At 44.4% G+C, this 26,720-nt stretch overlaps 1 protein-coding gene across 3 annotated transcripts in view; it reads left to right on the forward strand.

Annotated features, from left to right (window-relative positions):
* Positions 1–26,720, forward strand: part of GRIA3 (glutamate ionotropic receptor AMPA type subunit 3) — a 278,796-nt gene that overhangs the window by 179,441 nt on the left and 72,635 nt on the right. For all 3 annotated transcript variants that reach the window (XM_027838756.1, XM_027838764.1, XM_027838747.1), the window contains exons 8-11: positions 3,414–3,518; positions 4,572–4,679; positions 7,278–7,484; positions 16,193–16,569. In XM_027838756.1, coding sequence (XP_027694557.1) covers positions 3,414–3,518; positions 4,572–4,679; positions 7,278–7,484; positions 16,193–16,569 — 797 coding nt within the window. The remainder of the gene's footprint in view (positions 1–3,413; positions 3,519–4,571; positions 4,680–7,277; positions 7,485–16,192; positions 16,570–26,720) is intronic.

Below are 26,720 nucleotides of genomic sequence, written 5' to 3' on the forward strand. Positions count from 1 at the left end.
TGCTTCCTCTTCCCCCTACATTCCCAGAACACCTTCAGATAGCATTTCACTGAGCCTACCAGATACATTCAATTGATCACACTTACGTCATTCCAGACCCACCCTTCCCACAAAAGATTTGGATCTTTCCCCTACTGCCAGAACCTCTGGTGTCCTTATTCACCTTCCCCTCCAGTGACTCTGCACTGCCTACTTCCTTCCTGTCTAAGTAAAGGAACAAAAGCCAATAGCCACGACATAATGGAGCTGGAGGTGTTTAGCCTGGAGAACAGAAGGCTTAGAGGGGGCATGAGACCTATCTTCAAGTATACGAAGGGTTGTCATGTGGAGGAATGACTCACCTTGTTCTGTGTGACCCCAGAGGGAAGAAATGGGGGCAATGTGTGGGAGCTGCATTTGAGGCAAATTTAGGCTTGATATCCAGAAAAACTTCCTACCAATGAGGTCTGTCCCAAAGAAGGAGGGTCTGCCCAGGAACCACTGATTTCCCTCTCACTTGAGGTCTTCAGGCAAAGGCTACATGAGTACTTTTCCAGGATGTTGCAGCGAGGATTGTTTTCCACATATGAGTCGGATGAGAGGGCTACTTCAACTCAAAAATTCTATGAGTTTGTTTCTCCTCTGATGAGGCATATCAAGGAACCCCGAAATAGTCATTCCACACCATGCCCTAGGTATTCATCCACTGGTGAACAAACCCTTCTTTCCCTTACCAAAATGTTCCCTAATGTGTGACATCCATCTTCTTGACTGCAGCAGAAGTCCATTACTTCTTCTGACTTGCCTGACAGCTTGTCACTTTTGATAAGTGATAAAAAAATATTTCATCCTTCCATACTAGGGAAATGAGACAGATTCTTTTTTCTTTGAAACTAAGTACTCAGCTCCTACACACCAAATGAGTAATGTGAGTAGGTAATGATAATGGCTTAGCTTTATGGAGCACCTTTCATCCAAAACACACCAGTGCACCTTGAGAAATGTGAAAAGAAATTGCTCTACCTGTCTCAATCAGAATCACTTAGAGCACAGAGTGGCAGGTTAACCCCTTTATTTTTATGGGTTGGGAAACTGAGACACAGATCAGGGAAGAAACTTGCTTGTGGTCACATAGTGGCAGTGCTAGAACTAGAACCCAGGTCTCCCAGCTCCAAGGTTACTAATCTTTCCACTGCACTGTGCTCCTAGCTAACTCACGGCACTAAGAATAATCATAGGAACAATGGGGAAGTCTTTTGTCTCAGCTCTTCAAGGCCCTCCTCTCTCTAAAGAGAAAATGGCTGGTAAGGAGTTAATTCATCAGAAAAATTAATCCCCACCAAAGGAAATGTGTTATTCCTCCCAAATAACAGAGTTCCAAAGAATCACCCAATCTCAGAGTGGGAAGGAACCTCAGAGGCCCACTTGTCTAACTCAGACCTGAACAAGAATCCTCTCTGCCAGTTATTATCCAACTCAAAGACATCACTAGCCCCTGAGGTAGCCCATTCCCTTTTAGGACAGCTCCATTTTCTGGAATGTTCCCCCTCTCATCAAGCCAAAATCTCCCTCTCAGAAACTTAGACCCACTGCTCATAATTCTGTCCTCTGGGGCCAAGAAGAATAACTGGAATCCCTCTTCCCTGTTTTAGTCTTTCAAATGCCTTAAAGCAGTTGTCACATCCTCCCCCCATCTTCCCTTTTCTAAGTGAAACATCCCCAGTTCCTTTGCTGAATTCTCAAGTGACTGTCTCCAGTCCTCTCACTGTCCTGGTCATCCTCCTCTGGGTGTATTCCTGCTTTTCCATTTCCTCCCTAAAATGCAGTCTGACCAGGGCAGAGGACAGTGACACTATCTGTCACCTTTCTCATTTGGGACGTCCTACCTTTCTTAATGGAGTTTAAGTTCACATCAATGTTTTGGCCTGCCATTTCACACTGTTGTCTCTTATTGAGTTTGCAGTCCACTAAGACCTCTGGTCCTTGCTCACCTTAACTGTTGTCTAGCTATGTCTCTCCAAACTTTGTGTGGCTGGATTTTTTTTAGTCCACATGTAGGACTTTATATCTAGCTTATCATTCTAGATTCTTAAGATCTTTCAAGAGACTGAATCCTGACTCAGTCATCCAATTGATTAGCTATGTCTCCCAACTCCAAGTAATCTGCAAATCTGATAAGCATGCCATTTATGCTATCATCCAAGTCATTTATAAAAAAAATAGTGGATAGGACAAGACACGCTACCCTAAAATGACAATAGTCTATTAATGACAGCCATTTGACACTATCGTTCTACATACAGCCCATACCTCTCCCTCTTTTCCACAAGAATAGCAAGAGAGAAGTGATCAAATGATTAACTAAACCCAAGGTAAGCTATATTTAATGCCTTTCCTTATTCCACAAATTTAGTAATCTGGTCAAAAACAGAAATATTGTTAGTCCAGCATTCCCTGATCTTGATGAAGCCATGCTTTCTGGCTCTATCTGATTATTGCTTCCTTTTCTAGATAAGCACTAAGCATCCCTTTAATAATACACTCAAATTTGAAGTCAGGCTCACTGCCCTGTAGCTTAGAGGCTCCTCTATCTTCTCTTTCTCTGCAAATCAGGACATTGGCCCTTCTGTAGTCCTCAGCACCTCTCCTATTTGGCATGGATTCAAAGATCAACAGTCACAACTGCATGTTCTTTCAGTACCCTAGAATGTAATTCGTGGGGACCTGGTAACTCACTGTAGGCAACTAGTTCTTCTTTTATCATCTCCTCACTCATATTTGGCCCTAGACTAATTTAAATTACATTTCTTGGAAGGATCTTACACAGAGATTCATAGTGTGAATTTCAGGCATGGGTCTAGGGAAGGTCATTGTCTAATTATATAATGTAAGTGGCCACCTACTCTGTCGACCTATGAGATCACAGAAAAGTGTATAACACTTCTCAGTGCAAAGACATGACACCTAGAAAATCCCAAGAAGTAGACCATGTGGAATTATTCAAACAGGTAGCACAGTGGATAGAGTGCTAGGCTTGGAATCAGGAAGACTCATTTTCTTCAATTCAAATCTGACCTCAGACATTTACTGCTGTGTGACCCTGGACAAGTCACTTCAGCCTGTTTGCCTCAGTTTCCTCATCTGTAAAATGAGCTGGAGAAGGAAATGGCAAACCACTCCAATGTCTTTGCCAAGAAAAACATAAATGGCATCACTAAGAGTCAGACACGACTGAACAACATATTATTCAAAATGAAATTTCTCCAAGTAAACCAGAATTAATCAAACCCCTAGTGACCTACTCATACCACTATATAAAAAGGCAATAATGCTGCACTATTTAAATGTTCTCTCTATCTCTCTCTTCTTTATCTCTTCTCTTCTCCCTCCCCCTCTGTTCCTCTCTTTATCTCTCTACCCCTCCCCCCACTCAGGTCCAAGTACAAGGAATGACTGGAAACATCCAATTTGATACTTATGGACGCCGTACAAATTATACAATTGATGTGTACGAAATGAAAGTCACTGGCTCTCGGAAAGTAAGTGGACAAACTATATACTCACCAAGGAAAACGGGCCGCATGTTAACTCAGATGCACAAAGACAAACATAATAGAACACCATGGGGAGAAAGACTATTTGTTGGGCTATTTCTATTATCAAAGTGTGTATTTCCACATATTTTAAGAGGAAATTATTTTCCCCTTAAGGTCATCCCTACCCAAGCACAGCAAAGCAATAGGTTTGAGATGGCACAAGCTACTATGAGACAACTGAAAGACAGATGTTTCGTCAATATTGTGAAATATGCCTTGGGATCTTTTTATCCTTACCAAATCCCCAGTGGGAATTGGGGCCCCTGAGAACCTCAGAGCCAAGGAAAGCACCTCCTTCGTGGAGGTGAATTCTGTGACTACTAATAGACATAGAATGTCAGAGCAGGATGGGCCAATTGAACATGGACTACAGAATATCAAAGCCAGGAGAACATAAAACCTGGAATGCCAAAGCCAAGAGAACAGAGAAGGCCAGAGCTGGGCAGGGCCTATGAAACTACTTCCACTAGATACCTCTTTTGACAGGTGATTTGTCTCAGCCACAGCCCCTTAACTCTCACCACATTTCTTAACTAAGCAGGGCGTGGACATTAAGCATCCTCTTGTAAACACATCAGCAGGGCTATTAAGCAGTAGGTACCATGCCTTGTGTCATTTCTGCAGGAAGCCCACTGCTTGCTTCCCTGGGCCTCCTCACAGTTCCTTTATGAGAGTGTTACAGGAAGAGTAGAAAAAAAAGGAAAAGCTTTCTTCACACTTTAGCAAGATAAATCTTTTCATAAGATATAGGAGGTGTGAGAATCCCCAGAATGAGGAGATACCACACCTTTGTGTGTGTGTGTGTGTGTGTGTGTGTGTGTGTGTGTGTGTGTGTGTGTGTGTTGGGAGGGCAGAGACTAAAGACGTCTATTCTCTGTGTGTGTAAAATTCAATCACCTTTTTTCTGTTTAAATGGCTTTACTGCAGCCATGAAATTCCATCCATCACTTACAGAGTGATAAAGAGATAAGCAAGTAACATGTCTGCTCTTTGCAGGCTGGCTATTGGAATGAATATGAAAGGTTTGTTCCGTTCCTGGATCAGCAAGTCAGCAATGACAGTTCGTCCTCTGAGAATAGGACCATAGTGGTGACTACCATTCTGGTAAGTTATTGAGGGAGGGGCTGGTTTTTTTTTTTGAGTGAAATCAAGTCATTGTTTGAAAACTTTTAGTGGAGTGACTCTAGGTCAAGGAGAAAGCCTGGCTCTAAGCCAGCTCCACAAGCCCCTCACTCCATCTCACTGCAGTCCTGCCACAGTCCAGTGCATAAGAGAGCTCACCAATGTGGCGACTCCCTCTATTGCTACACCCACTCATCTTCCTCATGTCTATATCTTCCCATCAATCCTCCACAGTAGGGCCACTCCCACTGCTGGGGATCCACCTGCAGATATTACATGGCTATCAATGGCGGTTGGCCTATCCCTCAATAAATGATGACGATGATAATTGTTGACATTTCTATGCTACTTGAAGCATTTGTAAAACACTTATTAGCAGTATCTCATGAGTCTCACAACAACTCTGTGAGGGTAGATACTGTGGTATTATTATGTCCATTTTACAGATAAAGAAATTGAGGCTTGGGGCAGCTAGGTGGTGCAGTGGATAGAGCACCAGCCCTGAAGTCAAGAGGACCTGACTTCAAATCTGGCCTCAGACCAAACACTTGACACTTACTAGCTGTGTGACCCTGGGCAAGTCACTTAACCCCAAATGCCTAAAAACAAAAAACAAAAAACAAAAACAAAGAAATTGAGGCTCACAGAGATTAAGGGATTTGCCCATAGTCACACAACTAAAAGGTATTAAAGATTAGAGATAGCGGCAGCTAGGTGGCACAGTGGATAGAGCTCTGGCCTTGGAGTCAGGAGGACCTGAGTTCAAACCCATCCTCAGACACATAACACTCACTAGCTGTGTGACCTTGGGCAAGTCACTTAACCCCATTGCCCCATAAAAAAAAGATATAATTTAAAAAAAAAAAAAAAAGAAGATTAGAGATTAGAACTTGGGTCTTCCTGACTTTATCCACTCAGCCATCTTACCCATCTCCACTGCTGGTCCTATATTTATTTGATGATATCTTTCACACAAACTGGTTTTGTGACCCTGACTAAGTCCCTTGATCTAGTGATACTCTAGAATGCTCTTGAAGACTATAAATTGTAAAGAAGCTGCATTGGTAGAGGAAATTTCCTCACCTGGCAGTTCCCTATATCAATGAAAACACAGCTCCATTCTCTATCTCTACTATCCTTTTCATTGCTTTTATGCCCACTGAGATGATGAGTCTGCACATGGTTTGAGGCTTGTTTTCACTGATTTCATTCTGCCAGTACTGATCAACAACTGTCCAACAATGCCCAAAGCTGTCTGAGGCACTGGAAGGGAGGGGACTTGCCCAGGGTGGCACAGCCAGGATGGGTCAAATGGGGTCCTTGAACCCAAGGCTTCCTGGCTCTGAGGCTCACTCTCTGCTCACTCCACCATGCTGCCTCTTGATATGTTTAAATTGTCAAAATAACGAACAGGAGATCTCGTTTCTTACATCTGCCTAGTCCTACCCGCTCACTCACCCCCACCTATTTGTGACTTTTCCTTAAACTTAGACTTAGATTCTTTTCGAGAAGCAGCATGGTCTTAGGGGAAGGGCCCTGGACGTAAAGCCAGCAAACCTGGGTTCTAAGCCCCACTCTGCTACTTCCTAGGTTAGTCACCTAACCATGCCCCTCCCCATAGTTTCCCCTCTGTTGAATGCCTTGCTTTCCTCCTAGGGTTAAAACAACATGAAAGCGTTAAAAAACAATCACCACTTCCCACTTGTCAAGTATGATTATTCATTCAGTGCCTGCTCTAAAAGGATTCCACAAGGGCTTTTCAAAAATCCATTTGGTCCATTTGGAAGGAGCAGAAGACAAATTGATTTCATACAGCTTGAGGAAGATTACAGAATCCAGGCAAAACTCATTCATTTAGACTCTGCTAATGCCAAATTGGGGGACATTCTTGGGGACAAGGCAGGCAGGACTGGGGCTTGGTTAGAGTTTTTCTTTGGACTTTCTGGAAAGAAATCCTAAACCATTAGTAAACTGTTCATTTCCAAGCTAACCAGAAGTCACCCAATCATCCTTGTCTATTTCTTAAAAGGAGGTTTAAGGACTTTTACTTGCAAGTACTTTTTTTTGACTATATCTAGTAACTGGGAGTATTCAGATTCATTAGAATTTTATTTTCTTCCAAATAATCGTCTAATCCAGACTTTCTGCCAGTTCCAGCTGACTTTCTCCCCAGATAGTGTGGATTAGTGAGTGCCAACTGACTTTCTTCTTCCACCTCGGAAAGTCCATTTTTTTTCTCGGCCCTACAAATCCCTGAGCCATCAAGGGCTATTAGCTTCTGCATGACTGAGGGGTATACATGTGGACAGTTGGTTCAACTCCAGGATTCCACATGTAGAAACCTCCTCTACAGATTTTTAAGCTTTCACAGAGCAGCTGCTGAGTGCCTAGAAGAATGGTCCAGCCCAGTGAATTATAGTTTAAGGGACTTTGGCTTATGGATTCAGTATAATGACAGCCACATGCACACTAAGCCTTCCCAGCTAGAAACTAAGGAGGCCTACACTTCTAGGTTAGGCGCTTCTCTCTCTTAAAATCATTCATTTGAGTTAACTTTTGATCTTCGTTTTAATCCCAAAGGAATCTCCCTATGTAATGTACAAGAAGAACCACGAACAACTAGAAGGCAATGAGCGCTATGAAGGCTACTGCGTTGACTTAGCCTATGAAATAGCCAAGCACGTGAGGATCAAATACAAGCTGTCCATTGTTGGAGATGGGAAATATGGCGCACGGGATCCTGAGACAAAAATATGGAATGGCATGGTTGGGGAGCTTGTCTATGGGGTAAGTTTCCATTCAATTTTCTTCCACCATGCTTCCCATTTCAATCAGTCAATCAAATTCATGTCAGTAGGCATTTGTTAAAGCCTTTTGTGTGCCTTAATAAATATACAAGGCCTCAGGATACAAACAAAACAGTTCCTGCCCTTTTTACTTTTTACTTGGGGAAGAGGGGAAGGGGAAGGAACAAGTGTACATAGATAGGCAAAGGGAAGATACATACAAAGTAGCTAAAAAGTAAGTGGAGGGGTGGATCTAACCACTACGAGGGATGAGAAGTAGACATTTTGGAGGCAGTACTTGAGCTAAGCCTTGAAGGAAGCTAAGGATTCTAAGAGGTAGAGGGGGAAGAAAACCATCCCAGGCATAGGGCATACAGCCTGTGCAAAGGCATGGAGGCCAGAAATGGAATGTCATGCTCAGGGAACAAGAATGCCGGTTCAACTGAAAAATAGCATGCAATACTGGGAGGACCTCAGTTGAAATCCCACTTATATCACTGCCTGTGTGACCTTAGGCAAGTCACTAAATCTCTCTAGGCCTCAGCGGCCTTTTCTGTAAAATAAGTAGGTTGGACTGCATGACTTTTAAGGTCCCTTCTCACTCTACATCTACAGTGTTTATGGTCCTGTGATTTCACCATTCACTCAATCAACAAACATTTATGTGCTGGGGACTGTACTAGGTGCTGGGGATCTACAGACAAAAGTGGAAAACACAGACCCTCAGGAGGTTTCCATTCAATAGATAGGGGTGGAAAACATAGCCAAGACTAGCCCTTAGTGGGTCCTATAAAAAGGCTTCATGACGCACCCACTGGATCTCTCTGGCCAGGAAGGAAGCTTAACTCAAGGCCAGCGCTAATTTCTTGTGCTCCCCAAGTCAATAATAATCTTTGAGAAGTTGAGTGACTTGCCCAATGGTCATACAGCCAGGATATGTCAGAGGTAGGACTTGAACTCAGGTCTTTGACTCCCCCCATGGAAGGGCCAGGCTATGGCAGACTTACTAATTTGCTAGTGGGCTAACAGTCCCTAAGTAATTGAAGCCTTTGGCCATAAAACCTTGGCCTCCTATAGTATAAGACCTCCTACAGAAGGAGGGTTCATAGGATCTGCTCCAGTCCCCTCATTTCACAGAGGAGGAAACTGAAGCCCAGTGAACTTGAGGGACTTGCCCAAGGTCACACAGTAAGTAGCAGAGCCAGGATTGGAACCCAGGTTTCATGGTGCCGAGTTCTGTGGTTTTCCCCCTGCCCCACTCATCCTCAAAGGTCAGTGTTTCCTCCCCTCCTTCCCTCTAAGCTTTGGGACCATCTCTTGGCCAAAGGTAGCAGTGTGGAGATAGAGTGGCTGCTGGGGGAGGGGAAGGCAGTGGGTGACCCAGAGAGACACAGGGAAGAGGGCAAATGATACATATTCACTTGCGGGCCTCTGAGTTGTACTAGGAGAATAAGACAGGTAGGCCCCCCCCCCCGCCCCACCACCAGCATAATTTCCAGACTAGAGAGAGGAAGAAAGAACTTGTGTGGGAGGGAAGGAGTCACCTTGCTGATATGAGCATGACACTCGTGGATTTTGGGGAGGCCTCTGTGTCATGTCCTGTCCTGTCCCACCCCCACAGGGGCAGCCTGCCAACCAAGAGCTGCTTCGTTGTAGTCTGAGGAGGGGATCAGGTAGGCACAACCTAGCACTCTAGATGAGCCTTTGGAGACGTTGAGACAGCCTGAGGGAGAGGCTCTGGAGGACCAGGATTCCTGGCTGTGGCCTGTGTGATTAGTGCTTTGGCAACATTCACTAAGCACCAACTATGTACAGGATGCTGTGCTGGAGAGTAGGGCTCAAAATCTAAAGCACTGCCCGATGCAGAGGCCTGGGCCTGGCCCTCCCAGGACCTTGCTTCCCCATACAGAAATGAGGGGGCTGGGCTCAAAGTATAGTGGAAAGAGTCCTGGCTCTGGAGTCACGAGACCTGGGTTTAAATCCTACCTCTTATATTTCCTACCTGTGTGACTTCAAGCAAATCCCTTCCCCTCCCTGGGCCTCATTTTTCTCATCTGTGAAATGAAGCCACGGGATAAAATAGCCTCTGAGGTCCCTTCCCATCTAAATTCATGATCTTGTGACCCAATGTATGACCTTGGCCAAGTCCCTTCCCTCCCTGGGCCTCAGTTTCCTCCTCTGTAAAATGAAGGGGCTGGACTAGAGGGCCTCTGAGGTCTTTTCCATCTCTAGATCTTTGAGCCTCATAGGACTGAGTCATCTCTAAGATTCTGTCCAGATCTAAATCCTGCAGTCCTCTGAGGTTGTGCCCTGGGGAAGAGTCTGCAAGGAGGCAGGAGGAAGCAGGGGTAAATCTAATGGTGAAGACCCAGATGCTGGCAGGGGGTGAGTGCTAGAGAATTGAAGCAGCTTTGGTACAGCAGAGGTAGCCTGTACAGTGCCCAACAGCAGAAATCCCATTTGGGGGTTGACCAAGAGCCTTGCCTTCAGCTTGGCGGCAGCGTCCGTCCCTGCAGGGGAAGGGACATGCATAGCCACGCCCACCCTTCCTTCTCCCCTCCACTGACCGCTTCATGCCCTGCACTGGGTCAGGGCTCCAGCTCTGACAACTCTCCTCTGAACTTTGAGCACATGATGGAGAATACCAAGGACACCAGTGGCGTAGTGCGGACTCGAAGAAAGCTTTTAAAGAGAGCTCCTGGTCTGTGCTAGTGAAGGAGTGAGAAGGAGTGATTCCAAGGGGATTGAATTTGCCTTCCAAAATGGTTCCTTCTTTTCCAAAGAAATTATAGTCAAGGTTGATATTTGGGGCACTCAGGAGCTATTTTTAAAAAACAAACGTCAATGCCACCCAACGGGCCCCATTATGTAAACTCTTCAGAACGTTATGGCCTTAGAAACGGCCACCTGCTTTCAGCAGCTTGTGTTGGGAGTTGGCTCTTAGGCATCTGCCACCACCACTACATAGGCCCTGTCCTAGCCCTTCTGAACCACCAGTTTCCCTGGCATTCCATGCCATGCATGTCCCCAGGAAAACAACAGGGTTCAAAGACTTCATGCTGGCAGGAACCTCAAAGGTCATATAGTCCCATACCCTTATTTATAAAATAGGGAAACTGAGGCACAGAGAGGTGACATGACTTAGGCTTCCACAAGTGATTCAGTAGCAAAATGGGGACAGGAACCTCTGCCCTCCCCCCTCTCCTGGCAAAATCATTGAGATGCTCACAGTGGCTTTGTAAAGTGGAATATAAGCCCAGTTTCTTTTCTCTTTTTTCTTTGTCTTCCTGGCACCGAGAACCATGCCTTGCACATAGTAGGTACTTGATAAACATTAGCTGAATTAAAACATAAAATGCTATAGACGTATGTTATTATTAGTCAGAATTCCCAGTTAAGTGGCCCTTCTTGACATCCACAGTACAGGAATAACAAGTTTAGAGTGACAACCTTAAGTTCTGAAGAAAGAAGAAAGTATGATCTACTCGATTTTCTTGTTAAATGTGCTTAAGTTATTCCAGTTATTAGCCTATGATACAGATGTGTCACTCAATATCTCCAATTTGACACTTAATAGCTCTTTGTGACTTAATGTTTGCTGACTTGTATACTTGATATCTGTGAGCCTTTAGTTGAGTCCCATCCTCTCTCTGGGCCTCAGTTTCCTTATCTATAAATCTAGGAGCTTATACTAAGTGGCCTCTGAGGGCCCTTCAAACTTTAGAGCTGTGATCCTATGTGTGACCTTGGATATGTCATTCCCCTCACCCAATCTCCATTTCCTAATGTGTAAAATCAGTGTGCTGGGCCTAGTGGCCTCTGAGGGCCCTTCAAATTCTGAAATTTTGTTATCTGGGATGTATGAAGAATGACAGAAATCTTTGATGATCCAGAACCTCCCCCCTCCCAACATCAACTATGACAGATCAGGTCAGTATTCGGGACAAGAAAGCAAAATGCTTAAGTCTTTAGGAAATTGTGCCTTTTGGGAACCTGGAATCAGGGTTGGAATGGCCATAAATGTAGTATGGTGGAAGGAGGAGAAATCCCAGATCCTGTGGTTAAACTTTCTCACCAGGAAGCAACAACTCCCATTTCTTTCTGTTTTCCAATTTTAAGATTCACAATAGAATTTCCTTGTCACACCCCAGTGAGGCAGGTAATATGAGTGAATAAAATAATGAATGAATGAAAAATTCTTTCTTGAGCTCTTATTATGTACAGAGCACTATGCTAAGTGCTGGGGGTGCAGAGAGAGAAAGAAGACAGATTCAGTGCTCAGGGAGCTCCCATTCTAACAGGGGAGACAACCCAGAGAGGAGGGCACAGCCGCAGGGCACCTGGAAAGGCCCACTGGGCCTTAGGGAGCAGCAGCAAGGCTCTTTCTCTGATGGCATTTCCGCCGATAAAACCGTATTCATTTCTGATGTTGAACCATTTGACAGCACCAAGTACATTGATGCAGGAGAGTGTAGCCATGGCTGCTGGGGTGGGGGCTTCAGGACTTGCCAAGGCAATTGGCAGGACACATCTCCACACAGGCTTCTCTGTTTGTGAGGGCTATTTCTACCAACGTAGATCATCACCTGCTCTTCAACTTAAATAACAATAACAGTAATAGTAATAATAATAATAATAATAAGCCAGCATTTATATAGTGCTTTAGGGTTTGCAAAGCACTTTACAAATATTATCTTGTATATCCTCACAACAATCCTGGGAAGTACATGCATTATTATCCCCATTTTACAGATGAACAAACTGAGGTTGAAAGACTTGTCAGGGGTCACATGGCTAGTAAGTGCTTGAGGCCAGATTTGAATTCAGGTCTTCCTGACTCCAGGTCCAGTTCTCTATCCAGGGTACCATTCAGCTACCTTGGGCGTCAAGAGGTTAAATGACTTCCACAATATCCAGTGACTTGGACAGAGCAGTACCTATCAGAGGTGGGACTTGAAGTCAGGTCTTCTCTGAGGCCAGCTCTCTATCTTCAGCTATGTGATTTCACCAATACCAGACCCAGATATGCAATGGTAGCTCATGGCCCACCAGTCACAGACCTCTCAAAGCTGAGTACAAGCTGTGTACTGGCTTATCAGATGAAACAAATTCTTTTCAGAGAGACAATCATACACACCTCCAAGCTTAAACATCTCATGCCAGATTGGAAGTTCCTTATCTCTTTCAAAACACACAACAACATTATAGACTATTTCAGACTCTGGCAATCCACCTACTAAAAAATGACAAACGCTGGCTTGAGTCTCTTCCCCAAGTGCATTTGCACCAAAGCTAATGAAAAAATCAAATTGAATTTGCTCCATTTTGTGAGCTCGCCCCGGTGCCTGTAAGTGACTTGATGGAATACCAGTCAGGTAGTGAAGCCTTGGGCCCTAGCCCGACCTCCAGACCTCTTTCCCCCTCCTCCTGCATACCACTCTTCTGGAATCCTGGCATGGTACCCATCTCTTCTCTGCCCCCCCCCAAACACACGCATACATACGTATATGTACGCACAAGTATGTTGTTGTTCAGTTGTTTCAGTCGTGTCCAACTCTTTGTGTCTCCGTTTTGGTTTTCTTGGCATAGATACTGGAGTGGTTTGCTATTTCCTTCTCTCCTAGCTCATTTTACAGATGAGGAACTGAGGCAGACAGGGTGAAGTGACTTGCCCAGGGTCACACAGCTAGTGAGTGTCTGAGGCTAGATTTGAACTCGGGTCATCCTGACTCCTGGCCTGGCACTCTGTCCACTGCAGTGCCACCCAGCTGCCCTACACACACATGTGCACCCACATGTATGAAGGTTGTTTAGAACAACCTGCTTCCAACAAAGCATAGCCCAAGGCATAGGCTCTAAAGATCTTACCAGGGACTTCTGATAAAGGGTGGGTTCACAAGATGGGCCCAAGGAAGGCATCATGGTATAGTGGAGTCCCACGACCCAGGTTCACATTCTGCTTGTGGGAAGCTGATAGCTGCCTGAAAGCAGAAGCTGTTTGGCTTTTGTCCTATGTCCCCAGGTCCTAGTATAGTGCCTGGCATTTCATAAATGCTTGTTATAAAGGGGAATGAACTATACAATCTGTAATATTCTTCCCCAACCCTAAAATCTTATTCATGCATTGCCTACTATCTGTGTGACCTTGGGCAAGTCTCTTCCCCTCCCTGAGCCTCAGTTTCCCTATCTGTAAAATGAAGGTGATAGTCTAGATGGCCTCTGAGGTCCCTTATAGTTCTAGTCCTGTGATCCCATAACCCTGAGCCCTCTGGCCTATATTGAGGAGAATGAGAGAGGAGGTCAGACAGCAGAGCAGGTTAGGAAGGGGCTGGCATGCCAAACTGAAGGCTCAGGGCTTGATCCATTGGGCTTTAGAGAACCATTTCAGGTTCTTACAAGAGCCCTGCTATTCCCAAGTGTGGCCTGCAATAGTAACTCATAACCAAGTGATAGAACACAGCTGGAGCCAAATTGACCCTTGCCAATATTCAGGTCCAATGATATGAAAAGGGCTCTTTGTCTTGTGGTCTAGACATCCTGCCCCCTTCCCCATTCAGCTTGAATGGAGGCCTTTGAAAGAGAGGAGTTTTTATGGCCAGAGCCCAGAGACTAAACATAAAGCCCTTTAAGGATTATGAAGGATCAAAGCAACCAGAGAGAGGTAGTGTAAGAATCATTATCCCCATTTTTCAGATAAGGAAACTGAGGCTCCAAAAGGGGATGTGATTTGTTCAGGGTCATCCTCTAAGGAGTGGGCTGTTGTACGCAACAAACAATCGCTCACTGAACTAGAAAGAATTGTGGCACAGCACCCCCCCACCCTGGCATGGCCTCAAGATGTTTGAATGAAGCCCTGTGTGATGGCAGGCCTCGCTTTGTCTGAGTCTGTCTAGGCCAGGGCTTCTCCACCTTTCCTATGTCCTGGACCCCTTTGGCAGTCTGGGGAAGACCAAGGACCCCTTCTCAGAATAGTGTTTTTAACTGCAAAAAAGCAAAAAACATGGGACTATTAAAGAACCCAAAGGCTAGTGAAAATAAAGATAGCATTTTTTTCCCCACTGAAGCTCATAGGACTAGGAACTCCCATGAAACTAGGTCCGAAGGGCTACTGGATACAGCAGAGAGAATGACAGGCATCACCTAAGGAAGACATGGGTTTAGATCTTACTTCTGACATTTACCAGCTGTGTGAACCCTGGGAAAGTCCTTTCACGTCCCAGGGCCTCAGTTTCCTCCTCTGTCAAATGAGAAATTGAACTCTCTGGGTCTTTCAACTCTGACATTATGTGATTTTTTTTTTTGCCCCATGCTATCAAAGTGTCCTAATACAGAATGAACTCATTTTCCAATGCTTCATTCTGCCATAGAAATGACCCTGCAGTCTTGGACAGATCTGGGCACTGTTCCAACAGGTCCCAAGCTTTGGGAGGACCTATCAAGAGGGGAAGACTTCCATGTGCTGGTTAACAACAGACTCAAGGACCAGCCTCCCTTAGCACAGAGAGGGTCTTAGCCAAAGGGTTGGCCACTAGGGGATGACTCTGGGGGGTCCAAAGCAATTCATGAAGCCCTCTCTGAAGGCATGGAAGAGTTGTGTTCTCCATCAGTAAAGGCCATATCCACACACTGAGGCCATCGGGGATCCTTGAAGTTCATTCTTTCACATATTCAAATAGGTCACAGATTAAAGCATGCTACCCCAAACATAAGTCCGTATAGTAAAAACTTGACATATAGCCTATGATGCCAGTCCAGATGCCAACATTACAAGGGGCTTGTAGCTGGGCAGGACTTCAGAGGCTCTCTAGTCCAACCACTTCATTTTATAGAGGAGGAAACTAAGACTCAATACTCAGGGTGGGGGGAAGAGGAAAGGGACTTGCCCAAGGTCACACAGACACTGTCAGAAGCAAGATCTGAACTCAGGTTTTCCTGAGTTCCAAGTCTAGCATTTTGCATTTGGTTGTCCATTGTTCTCACTCTGCATTTCCCTTTTTATCATCAAGCTTATAATTGCATTTATAAAATCAATTAACCCTCAAAACCTACCGAACACGGACAATGTTCCCCTGTGCCTGGTACTGGGGAGGGAGCGGGGAAAGGGGGAAGGATGCAAAGACAAAGATTTAGTCCCTGTCTTCAGGGTGCTTATAGTCTGTCATAGGTTACCAAAGTGGGTGATACCGCCCCCTGGGAGGCACTGGAATGATGCAGGGGGTGGTATTTCTTTGAAATGACACAAATTTCAAAAGAACCGTTACAGGGTGAAAGAAAGTAGATTTCCAGGGGGGCACTGAGTAATTTTTTTTAAAAGGGGGAAGTAGGCCAAAAAAGTTTGGGAACCTCTGTAAGAGCCAAGGTGCAAACCCATGAGCCAGTCAACAATGGTTCAGGGATTAAGCACCAGACTCAGAGAGCTCTCTGAATTGCTCTATTAATAATTGCCAAAAGGTAGAACCATAGAACGTCTGAGCTGGAAGGGCCTTTTGAGATCTTCCAATCCAACTTCTGCATTTTACAGAGAAGGAATCTGAGATGGAAAATAGCCTATGGAAGGGCACACACCTAGTAAATGTGGGAATTCCAAGCCAAGCCTCCTAAATGATGTGAAGTCATTGTCTCTTTCCACTATACGGAGCTGCCTCTTTTGAATGGCAAGTGACAAATGGAAATGTTGTCTCTAAGTCATTTGTTTTCTTGATTTTTCAGAGAGCAGATATAGCTGTTGCCCCCCTCACTATAACACTGGTCCGTGAAGAAGTGATAGACTTTTCCAAGCCTTTCATGAGTCTGGGCATATCGATCATGATTAAGAAGCCTCAGAAATCCAAGCCGGGAGTGTTCTCTTTCCTGGACCCCTTGGCCTATGAGATCTGGATGTGCATCGTCTTTGCCTACATTGGAGTCAGTGTCGTTCTTTTCCTGGTCAGCAGATTCAGTCCTTATGAATGGCACTTGGAAGATAATAATGAAGAACCTCGGGACCCCCAGAGCCCTCCTGATCCACCCAATGAATTTGGAATCTTTAATAGCCTCTGGTTTTCCCTGGGTGCCTTTATGCAGCAAGGATGCGATATTTCTCCAAGGTTTGTTTCCACATTGTTCTCATCCCCTTCTTGCATTTCGCAGTCATACACAAGGGCCATGGTGAACATATGTTATGCTCACAAGCATCTTGACTGCAAATTTCTTTCATTTACCACTCCATCCTAGGCAAAGTATCATCAGACCATTTAGCTTGCTAGCATCCTCCAAGCAAGTTGTGTGAATGCTATAATATCTATATTTACATATGTTACAGCTTATATACAAACTCTGGCTAAAGTCAATATTGACCAGCTAGTCTTATGTTTATCAGAGAAGTCTAAGTAATGTAGTCTGAAGTCAAACAATGAGGGTTTCCTATTGAGCCAGGCTGAGGGAGGCATCAGTGGGGCAAGCCCTAGACAAACATGAAAGTGGGGGGAGCTTGTCTTTGGTACCCACTCATTTCTCCTTATGTATCCTCTCTGTCTCCGGTACTCTGTGCCCTGTGGGTGCTCAGAGCTGCCCTCTACTGTGGTGCCCCATGTTATCCTCCCTTGATAATTCCCCAAACAGACCTTTCCTTCTATCCTTTCCCCCATAAACACTCACCTGACTGTCCTTCCATTCCTCTGCAGTAACCATCTAGTTGATAACCAAACTAGTGTCACTAAGGTATTTTAAACAATTAAAGACTCAATAAGTTAGCCTCCCAGAATACTTGTTCTAGAGATAATTCCTTAACCTAAGGAAATTCCCCTCAACACCAAACATTACGAAGTGCCCCCAACTCATGCTAGTAGAATATCAGGCAACTCAATGGTCCAGGGAGGAAAGTATTTAGTACTCATAAAGTATAGCATGTAACTGAGCATTCATTACACTTCTACATAAGCTAAATTTTCATTCTCATTCTCACATTTGCAGCGTTAACTATTATTAAGATGAGACTCGAATCTCATTTAGCAATAAAGATATCATGGGAGCAGAGGGAGCTCAAAATCAATCATCATCCACGTTATCAATGGCCACTGAGACATCGATCAGAGTTTGGACTCAGCCATGACATAGATACCAGCTAAAGCTAAGTCTCAAGCCTGTGGAGGCCGTAAAAAGAACAAGATTTCTCAGTTTGAACAACACTCAGAGAGTTCCCATGGCATTTACAGTAACCCAATTGACTCATTAAGCCCACTGAAATGCATTCTGATAATGCTGCCTTCTATTGTTTGAAAATCATAGTCGCCAGGGCTTGAATGCACCATGCCCTAGCTAGCCACAGCTCAGACAGACCTTGGACCTCACGCTCCTCTCAGTCCCACCACACCCTCCTCTAAATGGGTCTGGCACTTAACAGTGTATGGTAATCCATGACTTTCATCTGGGCTTTATTGGTTGGGCAAACTTCCTTTAAAATTTTGCATGTGTCTATCTGTCTGTTGCAAATCAAGAAAGTGGGGCTCCTGAATGACCACTAATGAAGGCTATTGGAACACAGCCAGTAACTCTGTGGTAAGACGATAGTGTACACTAATTAAGATTGACAGTTTTAATTGCTTTGCATAAATAAAGCTCTCCATACTGGATTGATGATCTCACCACCATAGTTGAGCATGCTTCACACAGGACTCTTTTAAAGGGCCATTTGTTTTAGGTGGATTTCCTCAAATCACTTTAAGAAATATTAACTTTAAAGTAGGCTGGTGACCTGGAACTTGCGAGCCAGGCACGTTTTGAAAGTTTGGTAGCAATATTTATGGGGCGACCCTTAAGTGGCAGAGGAATGTAGCAGGTTATTATCCCCATGGCAAAGACCATGTTCTCCTGCAAAGACAAAGATACCAGGGGCGATTGTGAGCAAGCAGCCATTTGCTTCTTCAAAGTATATAATTATTGTCTTTAGAAGCCCTGTGTTTTCTACTAGGTATGTGATCCTTTCCAGGAACAGAACACACCCACCCTCTCTGGTTTTCACCCATCAGAAAAAGAGAGCGTCCTTGGATTTCAAGTAGCATTTTCATACTCCATACCACTGGGGTCACCTCTACAAAATGAGTCGGAAGTAGCCTCAGTGCCCAAATTTTGCTGTTTAGTTGGTGGGTTGTTTTTTAACTGCTCCAACATTGTTATGTCATACATTTGTATATACCCCAGTGCAGGGGATGATAGATATAGCATTGGAAGAGGCCTCAGAAAGCATCCAGTCCAGCCCCTCGGAGGCTAGTAGAGTCACGGATTTAGAGCTAGAAGAGACCTTGGAGGCTGAGTCCAGCGCCCTCATTTTAAAGTTCAGAAACTTGAGGCTGAAGGAAGTTAAGGAACTTGCCCATGGTCACGCAGGTAGCAGGGGTCAGAGGGAAGCTTTGAAGCCAGCTCCTGTGACTGTAGATCCAACGTGCTTCCCACCCTCCTAGGCTGCCTTCTATCTTGGTATCCTTCCCATTCAGAAGTAAGTGCTCACATGTCCAGCACTTGGAGGCTGCCATTAGACCTTTCTCCTGGCAGCCTTGGGAGGAGTGTTATCATTTCCATTTTATAGATGAGGAAACCGAGGCACTGAGAGGCTAAAAGGAGGTGCAGGGTCAAACAGCTAGTAAGTGTCAGAGCTAGAAACTGAGGTCAGGTCTCTTGGTTCAGAGTCCAGGCCTTCCCCTACGCCAGGCATATGTAACCTGTTGACTTCTCAAGGCCCCTAGACAGCGGAAGTATTGTTTTGTGTTAAATAGTTGCCATTTGAGACAAGCTCCCCAGACAGTTCAGATCTGTGCATCTGCAATTAACTTTCCCCGAATGCCTTTATACCACAATGGTAAACGGAGAAATTATGAAACATTGTCTTCCAAAGTGCTGAAAGGGACCTTAGAATTTGGAACATAAAACCCTAGAATATCGTACCAGGGAAAAGACCTTAGAACATAGAACGTGAGAGCCAGGAGGGCCCAGAGAACAGAAAGCAGAACTTAGGCCAATGGTGTCCAACTTAAATAAAAAATGGATTCCTGTGGGTTGCATCTTGGCTGAGAAAACTACAAATTCATGTTTTCTATATTATATTTTCATTTATTTTGTTAAACATTTTCCAATGACATTTTAATCTGGTTCAGGCAGCATTGGGGAGTTTTCCCCTTCAAACCATGAGTTTGACATCCCTGCCTTAGAACATGAACTATAGAATGTTAGAACTGGGAGGGCCCTTAGAACAGAGAATGGCAGAGCTGTGATAGACCTTTGAATAGAAAATGGCAGATGTAGGAAAGACCTTAAAACAGAAAGTGGCAGACGTAGGAGAGACCTTAGAACAGAGAATGGCAGAGCTGTGAGAGAGCTTAGAACAGAGAATGGCAGAGGTAGGAGAGAGCTTAGAACAGAGAATGGCAGAGCTGTGAGAGAGCTTAGAACAGAGAATGGCAGAGGTAGGAGAGAGCTTAGAACAAAGAATCTCAGAGCTGGGAGGGACCAAAGAATAAAGAATGACAAAGTTGGGGAAGAACTTTAAAAAAGAGAGTATCTGAGCTGGGAGGGACTTTAGAAATGATCTCAACTTTTCATTTGACAGAGGAAGAAACTGAGGACTTGAGAAGGGAAGGGACTTAAGCAAGCTTCTACAGTCAGGGGCAGAGCTAGGCTGAGAATGGTGTCTCCACAGGCCCCACAGGCCAGCCCTGCTTCCCTCCTTCCTTCCCCTGTTCTGGGTTGCCTTGCACCCAGATGTGGCCCCCACTTAGGTTTGCTTTGTCTGTCTCCTCCAGTTGACGCCCAATGTTTGTGTTCTGGTTTTCCAATCTTTAATGAGCCTGTGCCTTGGCCCGGCCTGTTAACAAACATAAGCCCTGAGAGCATTTCAAATGCTATTGACCATGTATGTGTTCACCTAAATTAACGGGCCAGGAAACAAGCACTGGGCCATCACAAGGAGAGCTGTGTGCATCATTCCATGTCGGCCAGACTGAGCTATTGACAGTGTCCCGAGGGCCTGGAGAATCTGGGCAAATGTTAAGTTTGACACTTTTAACTCCCTTGACTGAACACAGTGAATGAGTTTGCTCTATATCAAACTGCAGAGAGAGACAAATATCAAAAGGGTAACCCTTACCCAAACACTGAGCCTGCTTCTATACATACCACCCAATCACAGGGTGCGAAAGAAGAGTTGGAATTCGAATGCTCTGAGCCTCAGTTTCCCCTTCTGTTAAGTGAAAACATTGGATTCCCTAAGGCCCCTTCCAGCTTTGACAGCCTATGTGATCCCATGAGCCCCTTCTTCTTTCTCAGTCTCAGTTTCCCCTTCTGGCAAATGAAGCTAGATCACATGACCTCTAATGTTACTTCCAGCTCCATTAGACTGTGAGCTTCTTGAGGGCAGGAGCAGTTTTTGCCTTTCTTTGTATCCCCAGCCCTTATCACAGTGCCTGACACATAGTAGGTGCTTAATAAATGCTTGTCGACTCTGACAGCCTGTGATCCCATGAGCCTCCCCTCCTTTCCCTTTCTAGGCCTCGCTTGGCTGTTCCAGTTCTGACATTCAATGCACTCACTCCATAACTGGGTCCTGTTTGAAATCACCTGATTTTTTTTTTTCCAGACCGGTTTGTGAGCATGGGCTTAGATACAGCCTAATGCTAGTAAAAACTGAGCACTTGAAAAAATCATTCCACCCTTCACCTTCCAAATATGAAGCACTTCCATCACTATTTCTTAGCAACAGGGGCGACCGAGTGCCTTCTCAAGGCCCCAGCCGTTCCTCCTCTCTCCCCACCTCACACGGCCTTCACAATGTTGTGATTGGCCTCACCAGCCCTTGGTATCTTCCCAACCCTGCCAGAAGCACACAGCTTTGTCTTCTTCCCCGGAAGGGATGTCTTTGAAGGAGTTTGACAAGCAGACAGACTGTCACAGACAGACAGAGCTGCCGCAGCCCTTAACAGTGGGAGCAGTCTGGAAGGAAGCCAGCCTGTTGTTCCCCACTGCATGGGAAGTGCTCCCCCTGCTGGTTGTATGCAGAACTGCTTCAGGGTTAGCCGAGAGCTGGCTAGCTCAGGATCAAACGGTCGGTCCAGCCATGTCTTTGCTGTCTCTGTACTGAGAAAGATGAGGTGGAGCTTGAACCAGGCAACACTGACTTCTTGAGCCCAGCTAACCTCCCCCTTGCTCCATAGCCACTCTTCTCCCCCCTTCCTCTAGGTAGTAAGATGGGCAGGGGGGAAATCCACTCTAGTGACACATAGATTAATGAACCTCTTAAAAACAGAGAATATATGCAGAGCAATAAACATAACAATAAAGACAGCAGGGATGGGGGAGGAGGGTTTCTTTCTTTTTTTGCTCACCTTAAGCAATATCCTTTCGTCTTCTGATATACAGCCAGCACCTCTTCTTCCTGCTGCAAATTCACTTTAGGGGAGCCAGGATAATAAATAGATGATGTAATAGTAACATTTTTATTACAACCATTTCACAAGGTCTATGGCTAAAAGCCAACATTTTCCATCTCAGGGACACAGTTCCTTTTTCCCATCAGAAAGAACCGTAAGAGCTGATGATTGATTCTGCACGTTTTGGATTTTGGGTGTTTTGTTTTGGTTTTTTATCCTCTCCTCAATCAGTCGCAGCCGTGGAACAGCGAGCAGTATGAAAATGGAGTATATTCTTGGAAAAACGAGATTAAAAAAAAAAAGAATTACCAAGAGTCTATGTAAAAGAGAAATGGATTTACAATTTGGGCACTTCTTTGTTAGCAAAGTGGAGATTTATATATTTTCTTATAGGAGGAAGGTTAAGGGCCCATCCCTCACTTTTAGCACCCTATCAGAGGTTATAAAATGCATTTTATGATTAACTTGGAAATCAGAGTTTCTTGTGCTCGACAGATAACAAGTACAGTGTTTGTTATTGGCTCAATCTTCCAGAATTTTTTGTTTGGCCACTCTCCTTTCTCTTGCTTCTAATTTGCTTTAACTTCCTGCTACCTCAATCCTCCCAAGTATGATTCACTGATTAGAATGCCCCATTACAGGCGTAGGAAGTGCCGGTGTTGGAAAGCCGTTTCATTATAGTAACTTTAAGATCTGTCTCATGCACGAAAACTTGGTCTGAAATGAACATTAAGCAACGTGCCAATTTAGTAAAGGGGGGAAATGACATTTTGAAAGGTGACAGGCCTTTTAATGCAACTCTATAGTTTTGTCTGTTTTTAATAGAGCTTTTGTCAAAAGTGACAGGACTCGCCCATCAATGTCGCTTTGTTTAGCTATGGCTGCCGTTTGAGATGTGGTCATAATCATTTGCAGTGAGGAAAATAACTTAACGTGTAAATGGATATGCAGCTCATTCCTCTCATAGGAGCTGAACTGCCATCCCCCACCTCTACCTCCAAGGAACTGATAGCCCTTCACAAGTATATAGGGAGAGAGTAGTGAGAATGTCAAAAAGGAGTCCTTGCCAGAGCTACTTGGGTAGAGGGGGGATGTGGAAACTACAACTTCTAAATCTCATATGGATTCCAAAAGAGAGGCATTATCAGCATGATGGTCAAAATCAGTAGCCTAGTAGATATAGGTATCTATGACCACCTTATTGGACATTTTCCAGTGGACTAGGATTTTTTTGATCATGTCAGATTCTTGGTCTCTCTGTACTGGAGTCCAATGTAGCAAGGAATTTGTAATTAGAGATTGGCAATGACTGCTGTATTTTTGGTATGTAGGTACCCCCATATGCAAAGAAATGCAGAAAAAAATTATCCTCATAATTGCCAAATTCAGTAGCAAAGTAGACATAGACATTCATGGCCACTTTGGTGACCATTTTCCAGTGGATTTGGATATTTTACCTGGTCATTTGAATCAACCATCTCTGAATCAACTGTGGAGCTGGTCAAAAGAACCATAGCCCTGGTTTGGGAGCACCTTGGACCAATACATTCATGCTGTGTGCCATGTCTTCCAAAAGGCCCTCTCTGTTCCCTTCCCTCCATCACAAGTGCACCATGCGGAACCACCTGTGAGTTTGCACCCTGGTTCCCAGAGGCGGAATGTTCACCCTTGTGGGTCCCATTGTAACCCCCGAAGGCCTCCCAAATATGTCCTCCCCTAAGACTGTCAAAGCCCACTCCTCCCAATGACAATCTCACTCCATTGTCAAGGAAAGAATAGGCCCTTTTCCATTCTCAGAATGGCTTTGGCTCTCCTGTACCTTTAAGTGAATTTTCAGTGTGAATAACAAAATGGCATCTTCCAGAAATCGCTCACCATTCCCATTTCTCTCCTCTTGGAACCACAAAGGAGAGATATTTTCTTACTGATTAACAAAGCGAAGATACTTACAGGGATTAATCCCTTATACACTAATAATTGTTTCTAAAGCCATCCAGATCAGTCAGGAACTAATTAAATGCACACATGCCCCCCCCCCCAAAAAAGGAAAAACAGTTTATAAGAAGGTCCAGCTTTATAAAAGAAACATTCCATGTATTTTTGGTGTCCAGAAGTGTAACATTCATCTCTGAGTCATCCAGATGTTTTTCTTCCCTGCAAGGGAAACGTTCTCCCACTGCAACCCTGAGAGAGAATAATTATTAGTTGGCAAAAACCTGTTAGCAAAGTGGCTTTTCATGTTGGAGGGGCTTGAAGTGTTTGTGTTCAGGAAAGAATTAAATAAATAATCCATTTTGTATAGCCAGAGAACAAAGCTAAGCAGCAGGAGTAGAGGCCTTGAAAAATAGAGTGGGTTTTGTAACCATGACTCAATGTTAAGATGGATCTCTTTCCATCCAACATGAGCACTACTTTCATGGGGACAGATCACGACCCTTTCAAATCTTCTCATCCACCATGGGGCCTCTCTCTGAAGGAGGTGTGGACTTGTGATTTCATCAATATAAGGAACTACTTGGTGGGAAACTCCATCCGCCAATGAAGACTGGCGATTCATCGTCAACTTAGTTGTTGAGAGCCACCCAGGACATTGAGAGGTTAAGTGACTTGGCCAGGGTCACATAGAAGAACTTGAGCCCAGGTCTTCCCCAACTTCAAAGTCAGTATTTTTATTACAAATTTCATTACAAATTTTATTACAAAGTTATTACAAATTAATTTATTACAAATTAAAAATGTGTAATTTTATTACAAATATTTTTATTTTTTTATTTTTGTTGGGGATACAAATATAAAAAAGAAAGATAGTCCCTGCCTCAAAAAGCTTACAGTCTAAGGAAGGAAGACAAAATGCCAAAATCCAAAATGTGGGGGAGGAGGAAGAGAAGATAACCATTGAGGGAGCATGGTGGAGAGTCAGTCAGAGACGTCCCAAAGTAGCACAGCCTGATGAGAAACGAGATGTTTGAGCTGAGCTCTCTCCTTAAATGGAGGTTTGGGTTCACAGCACCACCCTCCAGTCAGAGGGACAGAGGCTGAGATCAGCTAAATCGGTGGTGCCAAACTCAAATGGAAGCAGGAGCCACTAACCCATCCATATGAATCCCTATAGGCTGCGTATTGACTTAGTTTTAAAATGTATTTATTGCATTTTTATTTATTTTGTTAAATACTTCTCAATTACATTTTAACCTGGTTCAGGCCTCTTTTGGTAGTGTTGTGGGCCTCACACGTGTTTAATACCTCTGAGCTAAGGGACCTTAGTGATCATCTAGTCCAGGACTCCTTAAACTTTGTCCGCTCGTGACCCCTTCAGTGCTTCTTAAACTGTGGGTTGAGACCTCATATGGGTTTGATTCAAACTCCCTCATTTTACAGATGGGGAAACCAAGACCCAGACTGGGGAAGAGATTTGCCAAATGTAGCAAGTTAAAAAGGTGGTATTCAAATCTAGGGCATCCAGAGTTCTTTCCACTGCTTCATGTCCTCCCCACAAGCCTTTTCTTGAACTTTATTACAATCATCCTCTTCCTGTACTTTTTTGGTGGGCAAGGGACCCTCCATGATAAAGTACTATTGTCCCCCTTCCCCATGACAGCCTTTCGAATACTTAAAGATAGCTATCATGCCCCTCCCCGCCTCCAGATCTTCTCTAAGCTTCACATCTCCATGTATGGAGTGACATCCAATTTCCACATCATCCTGGTTGTATAGTCACATTTTACAGGAGCCTTCCAGAGACAGTGACAACTCAAAGAAAGTGCTCTCGTGGTAGACCTTCGATCATGCACCAGGGCAGGTCAATGGGGGAGATTTTGAAAGGCAGTACCACTCAGATTCTATTATGTAGATATGCCCTTACTTTACTCTAAGTGAGAACTGCCCATTAACAATGGCTTGGTTTGTAACCCAGAAGGTTTTAGGCCCCTGCAGCAAGGCAAAGAATTGAATTGGAAAGGAGGCCCATAGACTGTCTAGAATTGGTGTTCAGCCTCAATAGAAGGAGATTTTTATTCTCTGTGGTGACCTGTGTGAGAGATGCTAAGTCTCAACAGCTATTTATTTCAAGAAAAAGAAATACATAGTATTTTCTGGCTCCTTTCTCCATGTATAACTACTCTTTAAATGGAAAGGCTGGGCCTGACTGAACTTCAGCACTATTAAATTTCTTATCTGGGCTCTCCACCGGTGGGCAACAATTTCATTTATATGTTTCCATTCCCCTTGTAGTGAGGAAGGCTGTTGCTTCTTTATTTTCTCCCCTCAAAATCTCTCCTTAAAAGATCATGGAGAAATCTCCAGCTAGAAGGGATGTCAGAAGTCACCTACTCCATACCCTTCATTTTACAGAAGAGGAAACAGGTCCAGGGAAGGGAAGGGACTTGCCCAAGGTCACACATGAGATCCTAGATCTAGAGCTGGAAGGGGCCTCAAAGTGCATCAAGTCCCACTCCCACATTTTACAGATGAGGAAACTAGGCCCAGAAAGATTAAGAGGTTAAGTTGCCTCAGGTCACACAGTTAATAAGTGTCTGAGGTGGGATATGAACCCAAGTCTTTCTGACTCCAAATCCAGCACCCAGTCCTGTAGACCAAAAGGACTTTTTCCCCCTGGGTGTGGCAGACAGTGTGATGGTCACTGGCCATGGTACCATGGCTGGGGGCAAACAGTATAGACAAGAAAGGCTTTCCTAAATAAAAAACAAACCCCAATATTTTGGTGCCCAAAATAAGCATCCATTCTGGCATCATGCTATTTCAGGCAAAGGCTTTCTCACATGTGTACCCTCATATCACCTGCCTCCTTTGATGAATTGTAATTGCATTAACCAAAAGTAATT

Source organism: Vombatus ursinus, unplaced genomic scaffold (assembly GCF_900497805.2).
Source record: "Vombatus ursinus unplaced genomic scaffold, bare-nosed wombat genome assembly UNPS02004596.1, whole genome shotgun sequence".
NCBI classification, from domain to species: Eukaryota; Metazoa; Chordata; class Mammalia; order Diprotodontia; family Vombatidae; genus Vombatus; species Vombatus ursinus.